This window comes from Patagioenas fasciata, chromosome 32 (assembly GCF_037038585.1).
Source record: "Patagioenas fasciata isolate bPatFas1 chromosome 32, bPatFas1.hap1, whole genome shotgun sequence".
NCBI lineage: Eukaryota > Metazoa > Chordata > Aves > Columbiformes > Columbidae > Patagioenas > Patagioenas fasciata.
The window spans coordinates 3540070-3557001 of NC_092551.1; the positions used below are offsets into that span (position 1 = coordinate 3540070).

General features: G+C 61.1%; 2 protein-coding genes across 5 annotated transcripts in view; one reads left to right on the forward strand and one right to left on the reverse strand.

The window, feature by feature from the left end:
* DNM2 (dynamin 2) overlaps positions 1-9464 on the reverse strand; it is a 30234-nt gene extending 20770 nt beyond the window's left edge. For all 3 annotated transcript variants that reach the window (XM_071800655.1, XM_071800654.1, XM_071800653.1), the window contains exons 1-5: positions 9150-9464; positions 4222-4295; positions 2343-2492; positions 1025-1228; positions 75-173 (exon numbers count right to left, since the gene is read on the reverse strand). In XM_071800655.1, coding sequence (XP_071656756.1) covers positions 75-173; positions 1025-1228; positions 2343-2492; positions 4222-4295; positions 9150-9310 — 688 coding nt within the window. In that variant the 5' untranslated portion in view covers positions 9311-9464. The remainder of the gene's footprint in view (positions 1-74; positions 174-1024; positions 1229-2342; positions 2493-4221; positions 4296-9149) is intronic.
* A 778-nt stretch (positions 9465-10242) lies between these two features.
* QTRT1 (queuine tRNA-ribosyltransferase catalytic subunit 1) lies at positions 10243-14965 on the forward strand. 2 transcript variants are annotated; one of them, XM_065859262.2, is made up of 10 exons: positions 10254-10521; positions 10998-11066; positions 11583-11721; positions 11805-11883; positions 12342-12457; positions 13854-13992; positions 14069-14144; positions 14283-14392; positions 14486-14570; positions 14661-14965. In XM_065859262.2, exons 1-10 carry the CDS (start codon positions 10279-10281, stop codon positions 14814-14816), a joined length of 1212 nt encoding a protein of 403 aa, XP_065715334.2. In that variant the 5' UTR covers positions 10254-10278; the 3' UTR covers positions 14817-14965. The 2 variants fall into 2 exon arrangements, with proteins under 2 accessions (XP_071656799.1, XP_065715334.2); XM_071800698.1 differs by lacking the exon at positions 14069-14144 and having other exon boundaries at positions 10243-10521; positions 14661-14798.
* The last annotated feature ends 1967 nt before the right edge of the window (positions 14966-16932 follow it).

A 16932-nucleotide genomic window follows, 5' to 3' on the forward strand; every position in this document is an offset into this window, starting at 1 on the left:
GGCGGGGATGGGGGGGTTAAGCGGGGCCGGGGGGTTAAGCGGTGGCCGGCGCAGGCGTCCCGGTGCGGCCCCACCTCGCCGCAGGGGCAGCAGCTTGTTCTCCAGCACGTCCCTGGCGTCCGTGCCCTCGTCCATCAGGTCCAGCTTGGTGATGACGCCGATCGTGCGCAGGCCTGCGGCACAGGGACCGGTGAACGTGGCCAACCGGGGACCGGTGAACGTGGCCAACCGGGGACGGGGACCGGTGAACGTGGCCAACCGGGGACTGGGACCGGTGAACGTGGCCAACCGGGGACTGGGACCGGTGAACGTGGCCAACCGGGGACCGGTGAACGTGGCCAACCGGGGACTGGGACCGGTGAACGTGGCCAACCAGGGACCAGTGAACGTGGCCAACCGGGGACAGGGACCGGTGAACGTGGCCAACCAGGCTGACCATGGCCAACCAGGGACCGGCGACCATGGCCAACCAGGGATTGGCGACCATGGCCAACCAGGGATTGGCGACCATGGCCAACCAGGGACCGGTGAACGTGGCCAACCGGGGACCAATTGACATGGCCAACCAGGGATCGGCGACCATGGCCAACCAGGGACCCATGACCATGGCCAACCAGGGACCCATGACCATGGTCAACCAGGCTGACCATGGCCAACCAGGCACCCGTGACCATGGCCAACCAGGGACCCATTAACATGACAAACCTCAGGGCTCAACTTGCCGCCAAAACCACCTCAGGGCTCAATGTGGCACCAAAACCACCTCAGGGATCAAAATGGCGCCAGAATCACCTCAGGGACCAATGTGGTGCCAAAATCACCTCAGGGATCAAAATGGCGCCAGAATCACCTCAGGGATCAAAATGGCGTCAGAATCACCTCAGGGATCAAAATGGTGCCAGAACCACCTCAGGGATCAAAATGGCGGCACCAGAATCACCTCAGGGCTCAAAATGGCGCCAGAACCACCTCAGGGCTCCACCAGCGGCGGGATCACCTCGGAAGACGGAGCCACGGCTCTCACCTTGAGGATCAACCTCTTTGGCCATCTTGAGCGCGTCCGAGTTGGCCAGGTCCATGTTGGCGGGCGTGACGGCGAGGATCAGGCTGCTCTCCCTGCTGATGAACTGCAGGATCATCTCTTTGATCTGGTACTCGATGTCCTGCGGCTGGTCCCCCACCGGCACTTTGGTGATACCCGGGAGGTCGATCAGGGTCAAGTTCAGCACTGAAACGACACAAATCGCCCCGGTTTTCGGGGGTTGAGGGATCGGCGTCGGGATCTGGGGGTCTTACAGGTGGATTCCGCGAGGTTTAACGGCCCCTCTATGGGTAAAATTAAGCTGGATTCGCCCACAGAGCTCTGCGGCAAAGTGATCGATTAACGTCACAAACGAGGGATCCATTCGCTCACAAACGAGGGATCCGTTCGCTCACAAACGAGGGATCCATTCGCCACACAAACATCCATTTTCCACACAAACGAGGGATCTATTGGCCACACAAACGAGGGATCTATTGGCCACACAAACATCCATTTTCCACACAAACAGGGGATCGATTCGCTCACAAACGAGAGATCTATTAGCCACACAAATGAGGGATCGATTCCCCCACAAACAAGGGATCCATTCCCCACACAAACGAGGGATCGATTCGCCCCACAAACAAGGGATCGATTCGCCCCACAAACAAGGGATCGATTTGCCCCACAAACAAGGGATCGATTTGCCCCACAAACAAGGGATCGATTCGCCCCACAAACATCCATTTTCCACACAAACGAGAGATCGATTTGCCCCACAAACGAGGGATCAATTCACCCCACAAACGAGGGATCAATTCCCCCCACAAACATCCATTTTCCACACAAATGAGGGATCGATTCCCCCCACAAACGAGGGATCAATTCGCCCCACAAACATCCATTTTCCACAAACGAGGGATCCATTGCCCCCCACAAGCGGGGGATCGATTAGCTCACAAACGAGGGATCGATTCACCCCACAAACATCCATTTTCCACACGAAGGAGGGATCGATTCGCCCCACGAAGGAGGGATCGATTCGCCCCACGAACATCCATTTTCCACACAAACGAGGGATCCATTCTCCCCCCAAATGAAGGATCCATTTCCCCCCCTAAACGAGGGATCCATTCCCTCCACAAACACCAGGCCTCACAGATGGATTTACCTGGAGATCCATCGCAAGGTTCAACGGCCTCTCTGGACGCAAAACCACAGCCAATTCACCCCCGGAGCCCCCAGTAAACCCAAACTATTTGCTTTTAGGAGGCTAAAAGACGCAGAAACCCACCGGATTTTGTTCATTTTAGCTCACCGTGGGGCGAGTAGACGCGCAGGTTGATGGGCACGGGGGAGATGCCCTTGTTGGTGCCCGTCACCCGGTCGGTCTCCGCTTCGATCTCCTGCCGCACCTCGTCGAAATCCGTGAACTTCTTGGATTTGCAGTGCAGAAACTCGGCGTATTCTGGGAAAAACGGAGCAAAACGGAGCAAAACAGATCAAAAAGAGGACGTTTGAACGGGGGGAGCCGCGCGGGCCCAGGTTTGGCGGCAACACCTCCACCTGTTCCAGGAAGAGAAACAGGCGTTAAAATAGGGAATATTTGGCTTCATCATTGAGATTTGATGAGGATCCTGGTGGATGAGGGGAAAGCTGTAGACGTGGTCTATCTGGACTTGAGCAAAGCCTTTGACGCCGTTTCCCATAATATACCCCTGCAAAAGCTGGTGGCCCATGGCTTGGACAAGCGGGTTAAGAACTGGAGGGTTGTGCCCCGAGTGCTGGTCAATGGGGCCGCATCTCACCAGTGGAGCCCCCCATGGGTCAGCGTTGGGTCTTTATTGATGATTTAGATGATGGAGACCATCATGGTGGCACCAAGTTGGGAGGGAGCGCGGAGCTGCTGGAAGGCAGGAGGGATCTGGATAGACGGGAAGAATGAGCCGATCCCAATGGGATGGAGCTCAACAAGGCCAAGTGGCCACAACAACCCCCTCCAGCGCCCCAGGGTGGGCACAGAGTGGCTGGAAGGGACCTGGGGGTCTAATGGCCAGGAAGCTCAACAGTGTGGCCAAGAAGGCCAATGGGGTCCTGTCCTGGATCCAAAACGGCGTAGTCGGCAGGACAAGGGCAGTGACGCTTCCCCTGTGCTCTGCATTGGGGAGGCCACACCTGGAGTGTTGTGCTCAGTTCTGGGCCCCTCAGGTCAGGATTGAGGTGCTGGAGTGGGTCCAGAGAAGAGCAACAAGACTGGGGAAGGGACTTGAACCTATGGGGAGAGGCTGGGGGAGCTGGGCTTGTTTAGGCTGGAGAAGAGGGGGCTTAGAGCTGAGCTCAGCACTCTCTAGAACCACCTGAAGGGGAGTTAGAGCCAGGTGGGGATTGGGCTCTTCTCCCAGGCAGTCAGCAATAGGACAAGGGGGCTTAAACTTAAACTTAGGCTGGAGATTAGGAAGCAATGCTTTGCAGAGAGAGTGGTCAGCATTGGAATGGCTGCCCAGGGAGGTGCTGGACTCACCCGCCCTGCAGTGTTTTAAACTGAGATTGGACTTAGTGCCATGGACTGGAGTTGGACCAAGGGTTGGGCTTGATCTCCGAGGGCTTTTCCACCCCAGTCCATTCTGGGATCTGCGCGAAAACTCCGCGTGTTTTGGTAACGAGAAGAGAAATCAACAGGAACGTTTGGCCACCGGGTTGTTTTTAAGCCATTTCAGGCCGCGATTCGGGGCTGGTGCAACCGTGGGGTGGGGAAATACCAGCCCAGCCCTGGCGTTTCCACCCCTACCGGTTCCAGGTTTATCGCCCCGCGTTGTTTCGCAACCGCCCGGGTACCAAAACCATCTAATTACTCAATAATTTGGGAAAAGCGAGTGTCCGTGTGTCCCGCCGGCGGAACTGAGTCACGGCGCCACACGGACGTGCTTTATTATCTGGATTTCATGTATTTGCGTGCAGAAATAACCCAAATTTCGCCCCCCCGTGCGGGGAAAATTCACCCAATATGCACCAATCCACGAGATTTTAAACACCCCGCTAATTTAATGTATTTTTGGGGAAGGAAACGATGCTAACGAGCCGGATTTTGCAGCAAAACGCTCCTCGGAAAGCACGGAACGGTGGCCACGGCGTCGCGCGGGCTCGTTAGGTGATAAACCTCATTAAAGCGATCTCGTTAACGAGGTTAAGCTCGTTACCTGTCTTGGAGAAGATGAGCTGGAGGATGAGGGGCCGTCGGGTGACGATTCCGGAGCCTCGGGGCAGGAAATCCCTGCAGGGAATTCAAAACAGACATTTATTAACGCAATTAAACCAATTAACACCGTGGAGTCGATCACCCCGATATTTAAACATGTCAAAGATGCTCCTGCGAACGTTCTCCCCAAATTTGACCGTTTCCCCCCGTTTCTCAGGCCCCCGAGGTGTAAAACCAATGAGGTTCCTCCCAAGGAGCCTTTTTGGGGGGTTTTTCCCATCACCCGCACCCAAAATGGGCAGAAATTGAGCGGATTCACCCCAAAACCTCCGGACGCAACAACCGCGGAGGCAACGTCACCGTTAAACACCACACAGGGATCGAGGACCCAACCGCAAACACGGGGCCGAGGAGGCGACTCCAAATAGAAAGGTGAGGATGATGATGATGACGATGATGACGATGATGACGATGATTTAATCCTCTCCCCCCCCATTTCCTGCCCGACCGGGAGGACGAGTCGTGGAGGAAGCGCCGGGACGGCCGGGATCCGGTTGTGGTTTCACTCTGACGGGGTTGAGATGTTTGGGGAACAATGGCGGCTCCTCCCCGAGCAAATAGAAGAGGGGAAACCCCCCCATGGGGACGGGACACGCGTCGCCGGGTCGTTGTCACCCAACTGCACCGGGTCCTCGTCACCCAACTGCACCGGGTCCTCGTCACCCAACCGCACCGGGTCCTCGTCACCCAACCGCACCGGGTCCTCGTCACCCAACCGCACCGGGTCCTCGTCACCCAACCGCACCGGGTCGTCGTCACCCAACCGCACCGGGTCCTCGTCACCCAACTGCACCGGGTCCTCGTCACCCAACCGCACCGGGTCCTCGTCACCCAACTGGGACCATCGGGGGTTGATGACACAAATCGGGGGTTTGGCCCCAAAGGGACGATGTTGTGGGGTTGGGGAGCGAAGGGAATGAGAGGGGGGTTGTGACACCGAGGGAAGCGCTGTCACCCCATGTGGGATCTGTGTCACCTCACCTGGTACCAGTGTCACCTCATCTGGTACTTGTGTCACCTTATCTGGTACCCGTGTCACCTCGTTCCGGACCCTCGTCATCTCACCTGGTACCAGTGTCACCTCATCTGGCACCAGTGTCACCCCATCCTGTACCCGTGTCACCTCATCCAGCATCCATGTCACCCCATCTGGTACCGGTGTCACCCCATCTGGTACCGGTGTCACCCAACCTGGGACCGGTGTCATTTCGTCTGTCACCAGTGTCACCTCACCTAGTACCGGTGTCACCTTGTCTGGTACCCACGTCACCTCGTCCTGGACCTGTGTCACCTCACCTGGTACCAGTGTCACCTCATCCAGCATGCATGTCACCCCATCTGATACCTGTGTCACCCCATCTGGTACCCGTGTCACCCCATCTGATACCTGTGTCACCCCATCTGATACCTGTGTCACCTTGTCTGGCACTCATGTCACCCCATCTGATACCTGTGTCACCCCATCTGATACCTGTGTCACCTTGTCTGGCACTCATGTCACCCCATCTGGTACCTGGGTCACCTTTTCTGTCCCCCCGTCACCCCATCTGATACCTGTGTCACCCCATCTGGTACCTGTGCCACCCCATCTGGTACCCGTGTCACCCCATCCTGCATCCGTGTCACCCCACCTGGTACGTGTGTCCCCTTGTCTGGCACTCATGTCACCTCATCCCGTACCTGTCACCTTGTCCTGGTACCCATGTCACCCGTGTCATCTTGTCCTGTACCTGTGTCACCTTTTCTGTCCCCGTGTCACCCCATCTGATACCTGTGTCACCTCATCTGGTACCAGCGTCACCCCATCCTGTCCCCATGTCACCCCACATGGTACCCGTGTCACCCCATCTGGCACCTGTGTCATCTTGTCCTGTACCTGTGCCACCTTTTCTGTCCTCATGTCACCTCGTCCTGTCCCCATGTCACCCCAACCGATACCTGTGTCACCTCATCTGGTACCAGTGTCACCCCAACTGGTACCAGTGTCACCCCAACTGGTACCCTTGTCACCTTGTCCTGTCCCCATGTCACCCCAACCAATACCTGTGTCACCTCATCTGGTACCAGTGTCACCCCAACTGGTACCAGTGTCACCTCGTCCTGTCCCCATGTCACCCCAACTGATACCTGTGTCACCTCATCTGGTACCTGTGTCACCCCAACTGGTACCAGTGTCACCCCAACTGGTACCAGTGTCACCTCGTCCTGTCCCCATGTCACCCCAACCAATACCTGTGTCACCTCATCTGGTACCAGTGTCACCCCAACTGGTACCAGTGTCACCTCGTCCTGTCCCCATGTCACCCCAACCAATACCTGTGTCACCTCATCTGGTACCAGTGTCACCCCAACTGGTACCCTTGTCACCTCATCCTGTCCCCATGTCACCCCAACCAATACCTGTGTCACCTCATCTGGTACCAGTGTCACCCCAACTGGTACCCTTGTCACCTCATCCTGTCCCCATGTCACCCCAACCAATACCTGTGTCACCTCATCTGGTACCAGTGTCACCCCAACTGGTACCAGTGTCACCCCAACTGGTACCAGTGTCACCTCGTCCTGTCCCCATGTCACCCCAACCGATACCTGTGTCACCTCATCTGGTACCAGTGTCACCCCAACTGGTACCCTTGTCACCTTGTCCTGCACCCATGTCACCTCATCCTGTACATGTGTCACCCCATCCAGCACCCTTGTCACCCCATCACCTTTCCCATCCCCGTGTCACCCCACAGCGCCCAGCGGGTGTTTGTCACCACCCCCACCCCTCACTCCGCACCCAGCTTGGCCAAAACCCCCGTTTCTAACAGGAAAACCGCCCGTGAACACCCCAGCGTTGTTCAGCCCCCCCGGATCATCCAACACCAGGAACTCCGGCTTCTCAGGAGCCAAAGGTCGCAGGAACATCCGTCCCCGCAGACGAGGTGACGAGCGCGGGCTGTCCCTCCCTGTCCCCTCCCTGTGCCACACGTTTCACCCCACGTTCTTCAGCCGTTTGTCCCCAAAACGCAGCGAAAAGACACCCAAAAAACCACAAAAAGTCACCTCGTCCCATTTGTCCCCCCCAGTTTCACCCCCCAAATACGGCGAGAAAGACACAAAAAGCCCCGTCTCAAAGAGGCTTAAACGTGACATTAGGACCGGCTTAAACACCCCACTCCGCCTTAGGCCGGAGCTCTTGATTCGTGGCCTAAACGTCGCGGTTTCGCCCCATTTTGAGGCTCTTTCTGGTGCCCATTCCAGGCAGGGAAAGGGTCTCTCACCCCAAATCCCACCACCGGGGTTAGTCCCGGCTTTATAGAGTTAGTCCTGGCTTTACGGGGTTAGTCCCGGCTTTATTCCCCATCCCATAAAGCCCCATTGAGGTCGCGTCCCTCGGCCGCGGTGACAAGGGCCCCATTGTCACCACAGGGCGTCCCGGCTGCTCCGAAACGCCTTCAAACCCAGCTCACAACGTCACTTTTACGCAGCGTTTTCTACCCCGCTTTGAGCCAAAAATCGACTTTTCTCGACGGCAACATCAATTCCAACCCCCAAAATCCATTGAAATATCAATAAATTAATTAAACTCGCAGCGTTTTCGCACAAATGAGCCATTTCGGGGCGATTCACCCCCAAATTACCACATTACAAGAGCACACAACACTCACCTACATCCCTCATTATCGCGTTTCCAAACCCACCCCTCCAATAGGGATGGAAAGATTCTTAATGACCACGACCAGGGGGGTTGTTTTTAATTGTTAATTGTGATTTTTAACTGCAATTTTTAATTACCAGCCACAATTACTCCCACGGATAGATCAGCCAAGCGATGGATATCGACCTCAGTGGGGAAAACAGGGCAAGAATCCAACGGTAACGAGCACAATGGGGCGGAAAGCTCGTTCTGCACCCATTAAAGCCTCAAAGGTCGGGAAACAACCCACCTGAGCTGTTTTTGGGGGGGGGACGCGAAGGTTCGGGTCACAACTCCGCAGCCAAAAAGGAGAAGTTGCGGGGGGTTTCGAAATCGCGGCGGCGCCGGAATGGGCTCCGTGTCCCCCCCGTTATCGGGGTGGTTGAGGTGGTGTCAACGCGCTGGTGGCACCGGGAGGGGGGTTTTGGTGTTATCGCCGTTCCCAGCGCTATCAGCCCCCAAACAGAAGCGCTGGGTGTTTCTGGGGGTGTTGAGTTGTGCGATGGTTTTGGGTGGAAAAACTCTCAGGGTCATCAAGACCAATCATTAATGTCACAAAAGGTCCCCAAGACGCCGCTCTGTCCCCCCCACCCTCAGGGTTGGTGACCCCAGCACCACCTCTTTAACACCCCACAGCCCTTTGGGGACGAACCCACCCCGATCACCACCCTCAAGCCCCTTCCACGCCGCGTCCCCCCGCTGTCACAGCGCTGGTGACACAAGCGGGAGGCAGGGAGGCCGGTGTGGGTCTCACCTTCCCGGTTCCACGCCCCGCAGCTCCGGGCCCGCCGCCCGGGGGTGGTTTCGGGACCCCTCGTCCCGCACCTGCCACGGCCGCGCATCCCGCTGCGCGTATTCACAAAGCCCGCTACGCCAGCGCCGTGCGCGCCCGGAGCCCCCGCTTACGCCGCCGGCGCAAGGCGCCGCCGGTGAGCCGCTGCGAGCCGGCGCGGTGTTTACGCCAAGTGCGTAGGGCACGGCGGGGCGAGGGGAGCGCGGCGCCGGGGCGCTCCGCACTTTGCGTAGCGGCGGCCGCGGGTCCCTCAGCCGCGCCCTACGCGGGCGGGATTCACGAAGCGCGTTTACGCCAGCGGCGCAGCGGCCGGCGGGGCAGCGGCGGCACCGTCGTCACCGTACGCGCCCGCCCCTCCCCTCCCCTTCTCTCCTCTCCTCTCCCCACCACTCACCGGCCCACGAAGTTCTCCAGCACCGAGCTCTTCCCCGCGCTCTGCCCGCCCACCACGGCGATCTGCGGCAGGTCGAGGTGGCAGCTCTGCCCGATGGAGCTGAAGGCGTCCTGCAGCTTGTTCACCAGCGGGATGAGCTCCTCCATGCCCCGGTTCCCCATGGCGGCGGGGAGGGGCGGGCTGCGCTCCCGCTCTCCCGGCGGCGGCTCCTCCTCAAAGGGCCCGCGGCGGCGGCGACCAAACTTCCCCTCCGAGTCTCCTCATCCGGCACAGGCGACACCCCCGGGGCGCCGCCGCTCGCCCGGGCCCGCCCCGCTCGCCCGCAGCCCGCGCGGCCATTGGCCGGCCGGGCCGTCAATCAGCGGAACGAGCGGGGCTGTCAATCAGCGGGGAGGGCGGGACTGGGAGGGCACGCCTCTCCTCTGCCGTCCCATTGGGCGCCCGCCGCGCCGGTCATTCCTGCCTGCCAATGGGAGGGGGAAGTGTCCAGTCAGCTGAGGCGGCGCTGCTGAAGCCCCGCCCCGCGGCATGGCTCCTGACATTTCATTGGCAGGGACGACCGCCGCTCCGGAAAGCCAGCCAATCATTGCACGGAAGAGACCGAGGAGTTCACCCGCCTCCCCACACCCGCCCTCCCTCTCATTGGACAGCGCGCCTGCCACTCACCAGCTGGACTAACCCAGCCGGAGATGAGAACCGGAGGGAAGCCGGACAAAACCCTCTCGCCATTCGCCAAGCCAGCTGTCAATCAACAGCCCCTGCCAGGTGATTGGCTGCTTAACTCCTTGCCCGCCCTCCCGGACACAGCCCAGTGACCGTAGACCCCCGTGTAAACGCGCACTCCCCACGGCGAAGCCGGGATGATCCCCCCCACACACACCCAAAACCCCCGGGGGACCCCCAGGCATTGCGGGCACCTTGGGGGGGAGGTTTATATCCCGCCTCCCCACACCCAGAGCTTCCCAGTTTAGAGCACTGGGGGGGCTGCACCACAACCCGCTCCCCCCGGGGAAAACGCCCAGAGCTTCCCCGTACGGGCAGGGGCCCCGCAGCCTCAACATGGCGGGCGCGTTGCCCTTGGTTACGGCCACATCCGGCGGGAAGCGCGCGTCACGTGTAGCGCGGGAAGATGGCGGCGCCCCTGGCGGCGGGAGCGGGGCCGGGAGCGGCGCCGCTGCTGCGGATCACGGCGGAGTGCGGGCGCAGCCGGGCGCGGGCCGGGGAGCTGCTGCTGCCGCACGGCCCCGTCCCCTGCCCGGTCTTCATGCCCGTGGGCACCCGCGGCACGGCCAAGGGCGTCACGGCGGCGCAGCTGGCGGCGCTCGGCTGCCGCCTCTGCCTCGGAAACACCTTCCACCTGGGCACGCGGCCGGTGAGCGGCGGGGCGGGCGGGGGCACCGGGGGGGGGGGGGCACCGGGAGGGACCCGCCGGAGGCACCGGGGAGCGGCGGGACCGGCGGGAGGACCGGGAGGGATCCGCCGCGGGACCGGGAAGCGGCGGGAGCGGGAACGGCCACGCCCCTTTGCCCCTAAAAGGCGCCCCTGTCGGCCACGCCCCCACCGCGACCACGCCTCCTTCGCCGTGGTGGTTCCGCCCCTTTAGCCATAAACGTCCCATAAAGGCGCCCTGTAAAGCCACGCCCCCACTGCGGCCACGCCTCCTTCGCTCTGATGGCTCCGCCTCTTTACCCATAAAAGTCGCCTCCCTTCGTGAGGCCGCGCCCCCATTTGACCACGCCCCCACGTGAGCACCGCCCATACGCCATTGGCACCGCCCCCCGGGAGTCCCCACGCCGCCCCCGGGTCCCTGTGCCCGCCGGTCTGACCCGTTTTCCCCCCCCACCGCAGGGCCCGGAGCTGGTGCGACGCGGGGGGGGGCTGCACCGCTTCATGGACTGGCCCCACAACCTGCTCACGGTGAGGGGGGGGCCGGACCCCACCCGGGGACACACACACACCCCCAGACCCCGCCTCGGGACCCCAACATCCCCCCCACCCACCCCACAGCCTCATTATTGGGGTTCCCCCCCAGCCCTATTATCAATGTCCCTCTCATGTCCCCCCCCATTATTGGGATTCCCCCCATTATTGGGGTTCCCCCCCCACAATTATTGAATTTCACCCATTATTGTGTTTCCCCCCATTATTGTGTTTCCCTCCGTTACTGAGTTCCCCTCCCATTATTGGGATTCCCCCCATTATTGGGGATCCCCCACCCATTATTGGTTCCCCTCCCATTATTGGGGATCCCCTCCCATTATTGAGTTCCCCCTCCCATTATTGGAGTTCCCCCCCACTATTGGGTTCCCTCCCCATTATTGAGTCCCCCCCATTACTGGGGATCCCCCCCATTATTGGGGATCCCCCCATTATTGGATTCCCCCCCATTATTGGATTGCCCCCCGTTATTGGGGTTCCCCCTGTGCCCCCCAGGACAGCGGGGGGTTCCAGATGGTGTCGCTGGCAGCACTGGCGGAGGTGACAGAGGAGGGGGTGCACTTCTGCCCCCCCCACGGCGGCCCCCCCCTCCTGCTGACCCCCGAGAAATCCATCGACATCCAGAAGGCCCTGGGTGAGTCCTTGGGGGGGATGAACCCCAAAAATCGACATGGGGGGTCACAAGACACCCCAAAAACCCTCCCCCCCCCCCACCAGGCGCTGATATCATGATGCAGCTGGACGACGTGGTGAGCAGCACCACGGCGGGGCCGCGCGTCGAGGAGGCCATGGAGCGGTGGGGACCCCCCCAAAAAACCCTCTGCACCCCCCCAAACTCCCCAAAACACCCACAGACCCCCAGGGCCCCCCCAGATACCCCCAAGGACCCCCCCAGATACTCACAAGCCCCCTGGGTCCCCCAGATCCCCAAGGACCACCCCAGAAGCCCCCCTGGTCCCCCAGGACCCCCCCAAACCCACCCTGGACCCCCCCATGACTCCCCCAGACACCCCCAGGACCCCCAAACCTCCTCAGGACCCCCCAGTCTCCCCTCCCAGGACCCCCCTAAGGCCCCATAGGTCCGTAGGTCTGTCCACTGTCTGACCCCCTGTCCGTAGGTCTGTCCGCTGTCTCACCCCCTGTCCGTAGGTCTGTCCGCTGGCTCGGTCCCTGTCTCACCCCCTGTCTGTAGGTCTGTCCGCTGTCTCACCCCCTGTCCGTAGGTCTGTCCGCTGTCTCACCCCCTGTCCGTAGGTCTGTCCGCTGGCTCGACCGCTGTCTGGCCGCCCACCCAGCCCCCCAGCGCCAGCTGCTCTTCGCCATCGTGCAGGGGGGGCTGGACCCGGCGCTGCGCACGCGCTGCCTGCAAGGTACCGACCTTCGGCCTCAGCATCCTCATCCTCCTCATCACCCCCCAGCCTTCCTCCCCCTCCCCATCATCATCCTCATCCCCCCACCTCCCTCCCCTCATGATCCTCATCATCCCCATCCTCCTCACCATCATCATCCTCATCCCCATCACCATCCCCCTCTGGCCTTCATCCCCCTCATCACCATCCTCATTGCCCCCTGGTCTTCATCCCCATCACCATCATCATCCTCGTCCTCCTCCTGGCCTTCCTCCTCATCCTCATCCCGCCCTGGCCTTCCTCCCCATCTGCATCCCCTTCCTCCCACTCGTCCTACTCCTCATCCTCTCCCCCCAGCCTTCATCCTCCTCTCCATCCCCATCCTCATCCTCTTCCAAGCCTTCATACCCATCCTCCTCTTCTTCCTCGCCCCTGACTTTCCTCCCCATCCTCGTCCCTCCCTGACCTTCATCCTCCTCCCCACCCTCATCCTCCCAACCTTCATCCTCTTCCCCATCCTCATCCTCCCAACCTTCATCCTCTTCCCCATCCTCATCCTCCTCCCCAACCTTCATCCTCTTCCCCATCCTCATCTTCCTGACCTTCATCCTCCTCCCCATCCTCATCCTCCTCCCCATCCTTCATCCTCTTCCCTATCCTCATCCTCCCCCATCCTCATTCCCCCTGACCTTCATCCTCCTCCCCATCCTCATCCTCCCCCTATCCTCATTCCCTCTGACCTTCATCCTCCTCTCCATCCTTATCCTCCCCATCCTTCATCCTCCTCCCCATCCTCATCCTCCTCCCCAACCTTCATCTTCCTCCCCATCCTCATCCTCCCCGACCTTCATCTTCCTCCCCATCCTCATCCCCTCGATCTTCCTCGTCCCCTCATCCTCATCCTCCTCCCCAACCTTCATCCTCCTCCCCATCCTCATCCTCCTCCCCAACCTTCATCTTCCTCCCCATCCTCATCCTCCCCGACCTTCATCCTCCTCCCCATCCTCATCCTCCTCCCCAACCTTCATCTTCCTCCCCATCCTCATCCTCCCCAACCTTCATCCTCCTCCCCAACCTTCATCTTCCTCCCCATCCTCATCCTCCCCGACCTTCATCTTCCTCCCCATCCTCATCCCCTCGACCTTCCTCGTCCCCTCATCCTCATCCTCCTCCCCAACCTTCATCCTCCTCCCCATCCTCATCCTCCTCCCCAACCTTCATCCTCCTCCCCATCCTCATCCTCCTCCCCATCCTCATCCTCCCCGACCTTCATCCTCCTCCCCATCCTCATCCCCCCAACCTTCCTCACCCCCCAACCTTCATCCTCTTCCCCATCCTCATCTCCCCCGACCTTCATCCTCCTCCCCATCCTCACCCCCTGACCTTCACCCTCCTCCTCCTCCTCCTCCTCCCCCAGCCATGACCGCCCGCCCCGTCCCCGGTTTCGCCATCGGTGGCCTGAGCGGGGGGGAGGAAAAGGCCCAATTCTGGCGCATGGTGAAGCTCAGCACCGACCTGCTGCCCCCCGACAAGCCGCGCTACCTCATGGGGGTGGGGTAAGTCCGGGGGGGGGGTGGGGGGGGCGTTATTTTGGGGTTCACCCCCCCAAAAACACCCCCCCCCCCCCCCCAGTTACGCCACCGACCTGGTCGTGTGCGTCGCATTGGGCTGCGACATGTTCGACTGCGTCTTCCCCACCCGCACGGCCGTGAGTTCATTTTTGGGGGGGGTTTTGAAGTTGGGGGGGGTCACACACGACCCCCTCCATTTCTTTCTGACCCCCTCATTTCTTTCTGACCCCCCCATTTATTTCTACCCCCCCCCCCATTTGTCTCTCCCCCCGCAGCGTTTCGGCTCCGCTCTCGTCCCTTGGGGGTCCCTGCAGCTCAAGAACCAACAATTCGCCCGCGATTTCCGCCCCATCGATGAGAATTGCGGTTGCCCCACGTGCCGCCGGTGGGTTGAGGGGGGGCCCACACACCCCCCCATGCCCCCCCCCCCCCCTTTGTTTAATTATCCCCCCCCCTTTTTGTTAATTACGCCCCCCAGGCACAACCGCGCGTTCCTCCATGCGCTGCTCCGCACCGACCCGGCCGCCCTGCACCACCTCACCGTGCACAACATCGCCTATCAGGTTCGGCATGGGGGGGTCAGGACCCCCCCCCGGCCCCTTCATTAACCCCCCCCACCCCCTTAATTAACCCTTAATTACCCCCCCGTGCAGTTAAAGCTGATGGAATCCATCCGCGAGAGCATCCAAGCCCAGCGCTTCCCGCAGTTCGTCCGCCAATTCATGGCCACCATGTACGGGGGGGCACCCGCGGGGGTCCCCCCCTGGGTCCGCGAGGCCTTGGGGAGCGTCGGCATCACCCTGGACTGACCCCCCCACCCCGGGGGGGGGGGCAAACCCCCCATGTCCCCCCCAGGGTGCTTTTACATCTATTTTTATACTTTTTGGGGTTTTTTTTTAGTTTTTGGGTTATGGGTTTTTTAAGGGGGGGGCGATCAAATAAAGTTTGCTGGTGGGAATTTGTGGGGGTCTGCATGGGAGCGGGGGACAAGGGACAGGGCTGGGGACGCCCGCCCCACGCAGGGGACACTCCCTGTGGCCTTTGTCCCAACAGAAACGGGACTGGAGGTGACAAAGGGACAGGAAAGCTCGGGGACCCTCAGCCCCCCCTGGGTGTCCCCAACACCCTCTGACCTCCCCCCCCCAGGTGTCCCCAACACCCTGTGACCCCCGCCAGGTCCTGATGTCCCCAACACTCTGTGCCCCACTCAGTTCCCAGTGTCCCCAACACCCTGCAACCCCCCCTGGGTGTCCCCAACACCCCGTGACCCCCCCAACCCAAATCCTGATGTCTCCAACATCCTATGTCCCCAACACCCTGTGTCCCCCCCATGGGGTCCCAGTATCCCCAACACCCTGTGCCCCCCCCGGGTGTCTCCAACACCCTGTGATGCCCCCACCCCAAGTCCTGATGTCCCCAACACCCTGTGTCCCCCCCATTGGGTCCCTGTGACCCCCCATGGGGTCCTGATGTCCCCAACACCCTGCAACCCCCCCGCCCCGGTGTCCCCAACACTCTGTGCCCCCCCCCAGGTCTCAGTGTCCCCAACACTGTGCCCTCCCAGGTCTCAGCGTCCCCAACGCCCTGTGACCCCCCAACAAGGTCCTGATGTCCCCAGCCCCCTGTGACCCCCACCACGGGGTCTCGATGTCCCCAACCCCCTGTGACCCCCCCCACGGGGTCTCGATGTCCCCAGCCCCCTGTGACCCCCCCCACGGGGTCTCGATGTCCCCAACCCCCTGTGACCCCCCCCACGGGGTCTCGATGTCCCCAGCCCCCTGTGACCCCCCCCACGGGGTCTCGATGTCCCCAGCCCCCTGTGACCCCCCCCACGGGGTCTCGATGTCCCCAACCCCCTGTGACCCCCGCCACGGGGTCTCGATGTCCCCAACCCCCTGTGATCCCCCACGGGGTCTCCATGTCCCCAGCCCCCTGTGTGCCCCCATCCTGCTGTCCCCAGGCTGGGGGTGTCACTTGGGGGGGTTCCGTGCGTCACCAGCGGCCGCAGGAGGAAGTTTGTGGATGGGGTGGGGTGACCACGGTTGCGTCACCGTCACCAACGATTTCTGTCACTGCCGGGTCACCCCCGCGGCCACTGGGACACACGCACCTGGGCAGGTGAGACTGGGAGGGACTGGGAGAGACTCCGAGCCACTGGGAGAGACTGGGACAGATTGAAATGGGCTGGGAGCAGCACCTGCAGGGAACTGGGAGGGACTGGGAGCCACTGGGAGAGACTCTGAGCCACTGGGAGAGACTGGGACAGATTGAAATGGGCTGGGAGCAGCACCTGGGGTGAACTGGGAGAGACTGGGAGCCACTGGGAGAGACTGGGACAGATTGAAATGGGCTGGGAGCAGCATCTGCAGGGAACTGGGAGGGACTGGGAGCCACTGGGAGAGACTCTGAGCCACTGGGAGAGACTGGGACAGATTGAAATGGGCTGGGAGCAGCACCTGGGGTGAACTGGGAGAGACTGGGAGCAACTGGGAGAGACTGGGACAGATTGAAATGGGCTGGGAGCAGCATCTGGGCTGAACTGGGAGCTGCTGGGAGGGAATTGGGAGCCACTGGGAGAGACTGGGAGAGATTGAAATGGGCTGGGAGAAGCACCTGCAGGGAACTGGGAGGGACTGGGAGCCACTGGGAGAGACTGGGACAGATTGAAATGGGCTGGGAGCAGCACCTGCGGGAACTGGGAGCTGCTGGGAGGGACTGGGACAGATTGAAACGGGCTGGGAGCAGCACCTGGGGTGAACTGGGAGAGACTGGGAGCAACTGGGAGAGACTGGGACAGATTGAAATGGGCTGGGAGCAGCATCTGGGCTGAACTGGGAGCTGCTGGGAGGGAATTGGGAGCCACTGGGAGAGACTGGGAGAGATTGAAATGGGCTGGGAGAAGCACCTGCAGGGAACTGGGAGGGA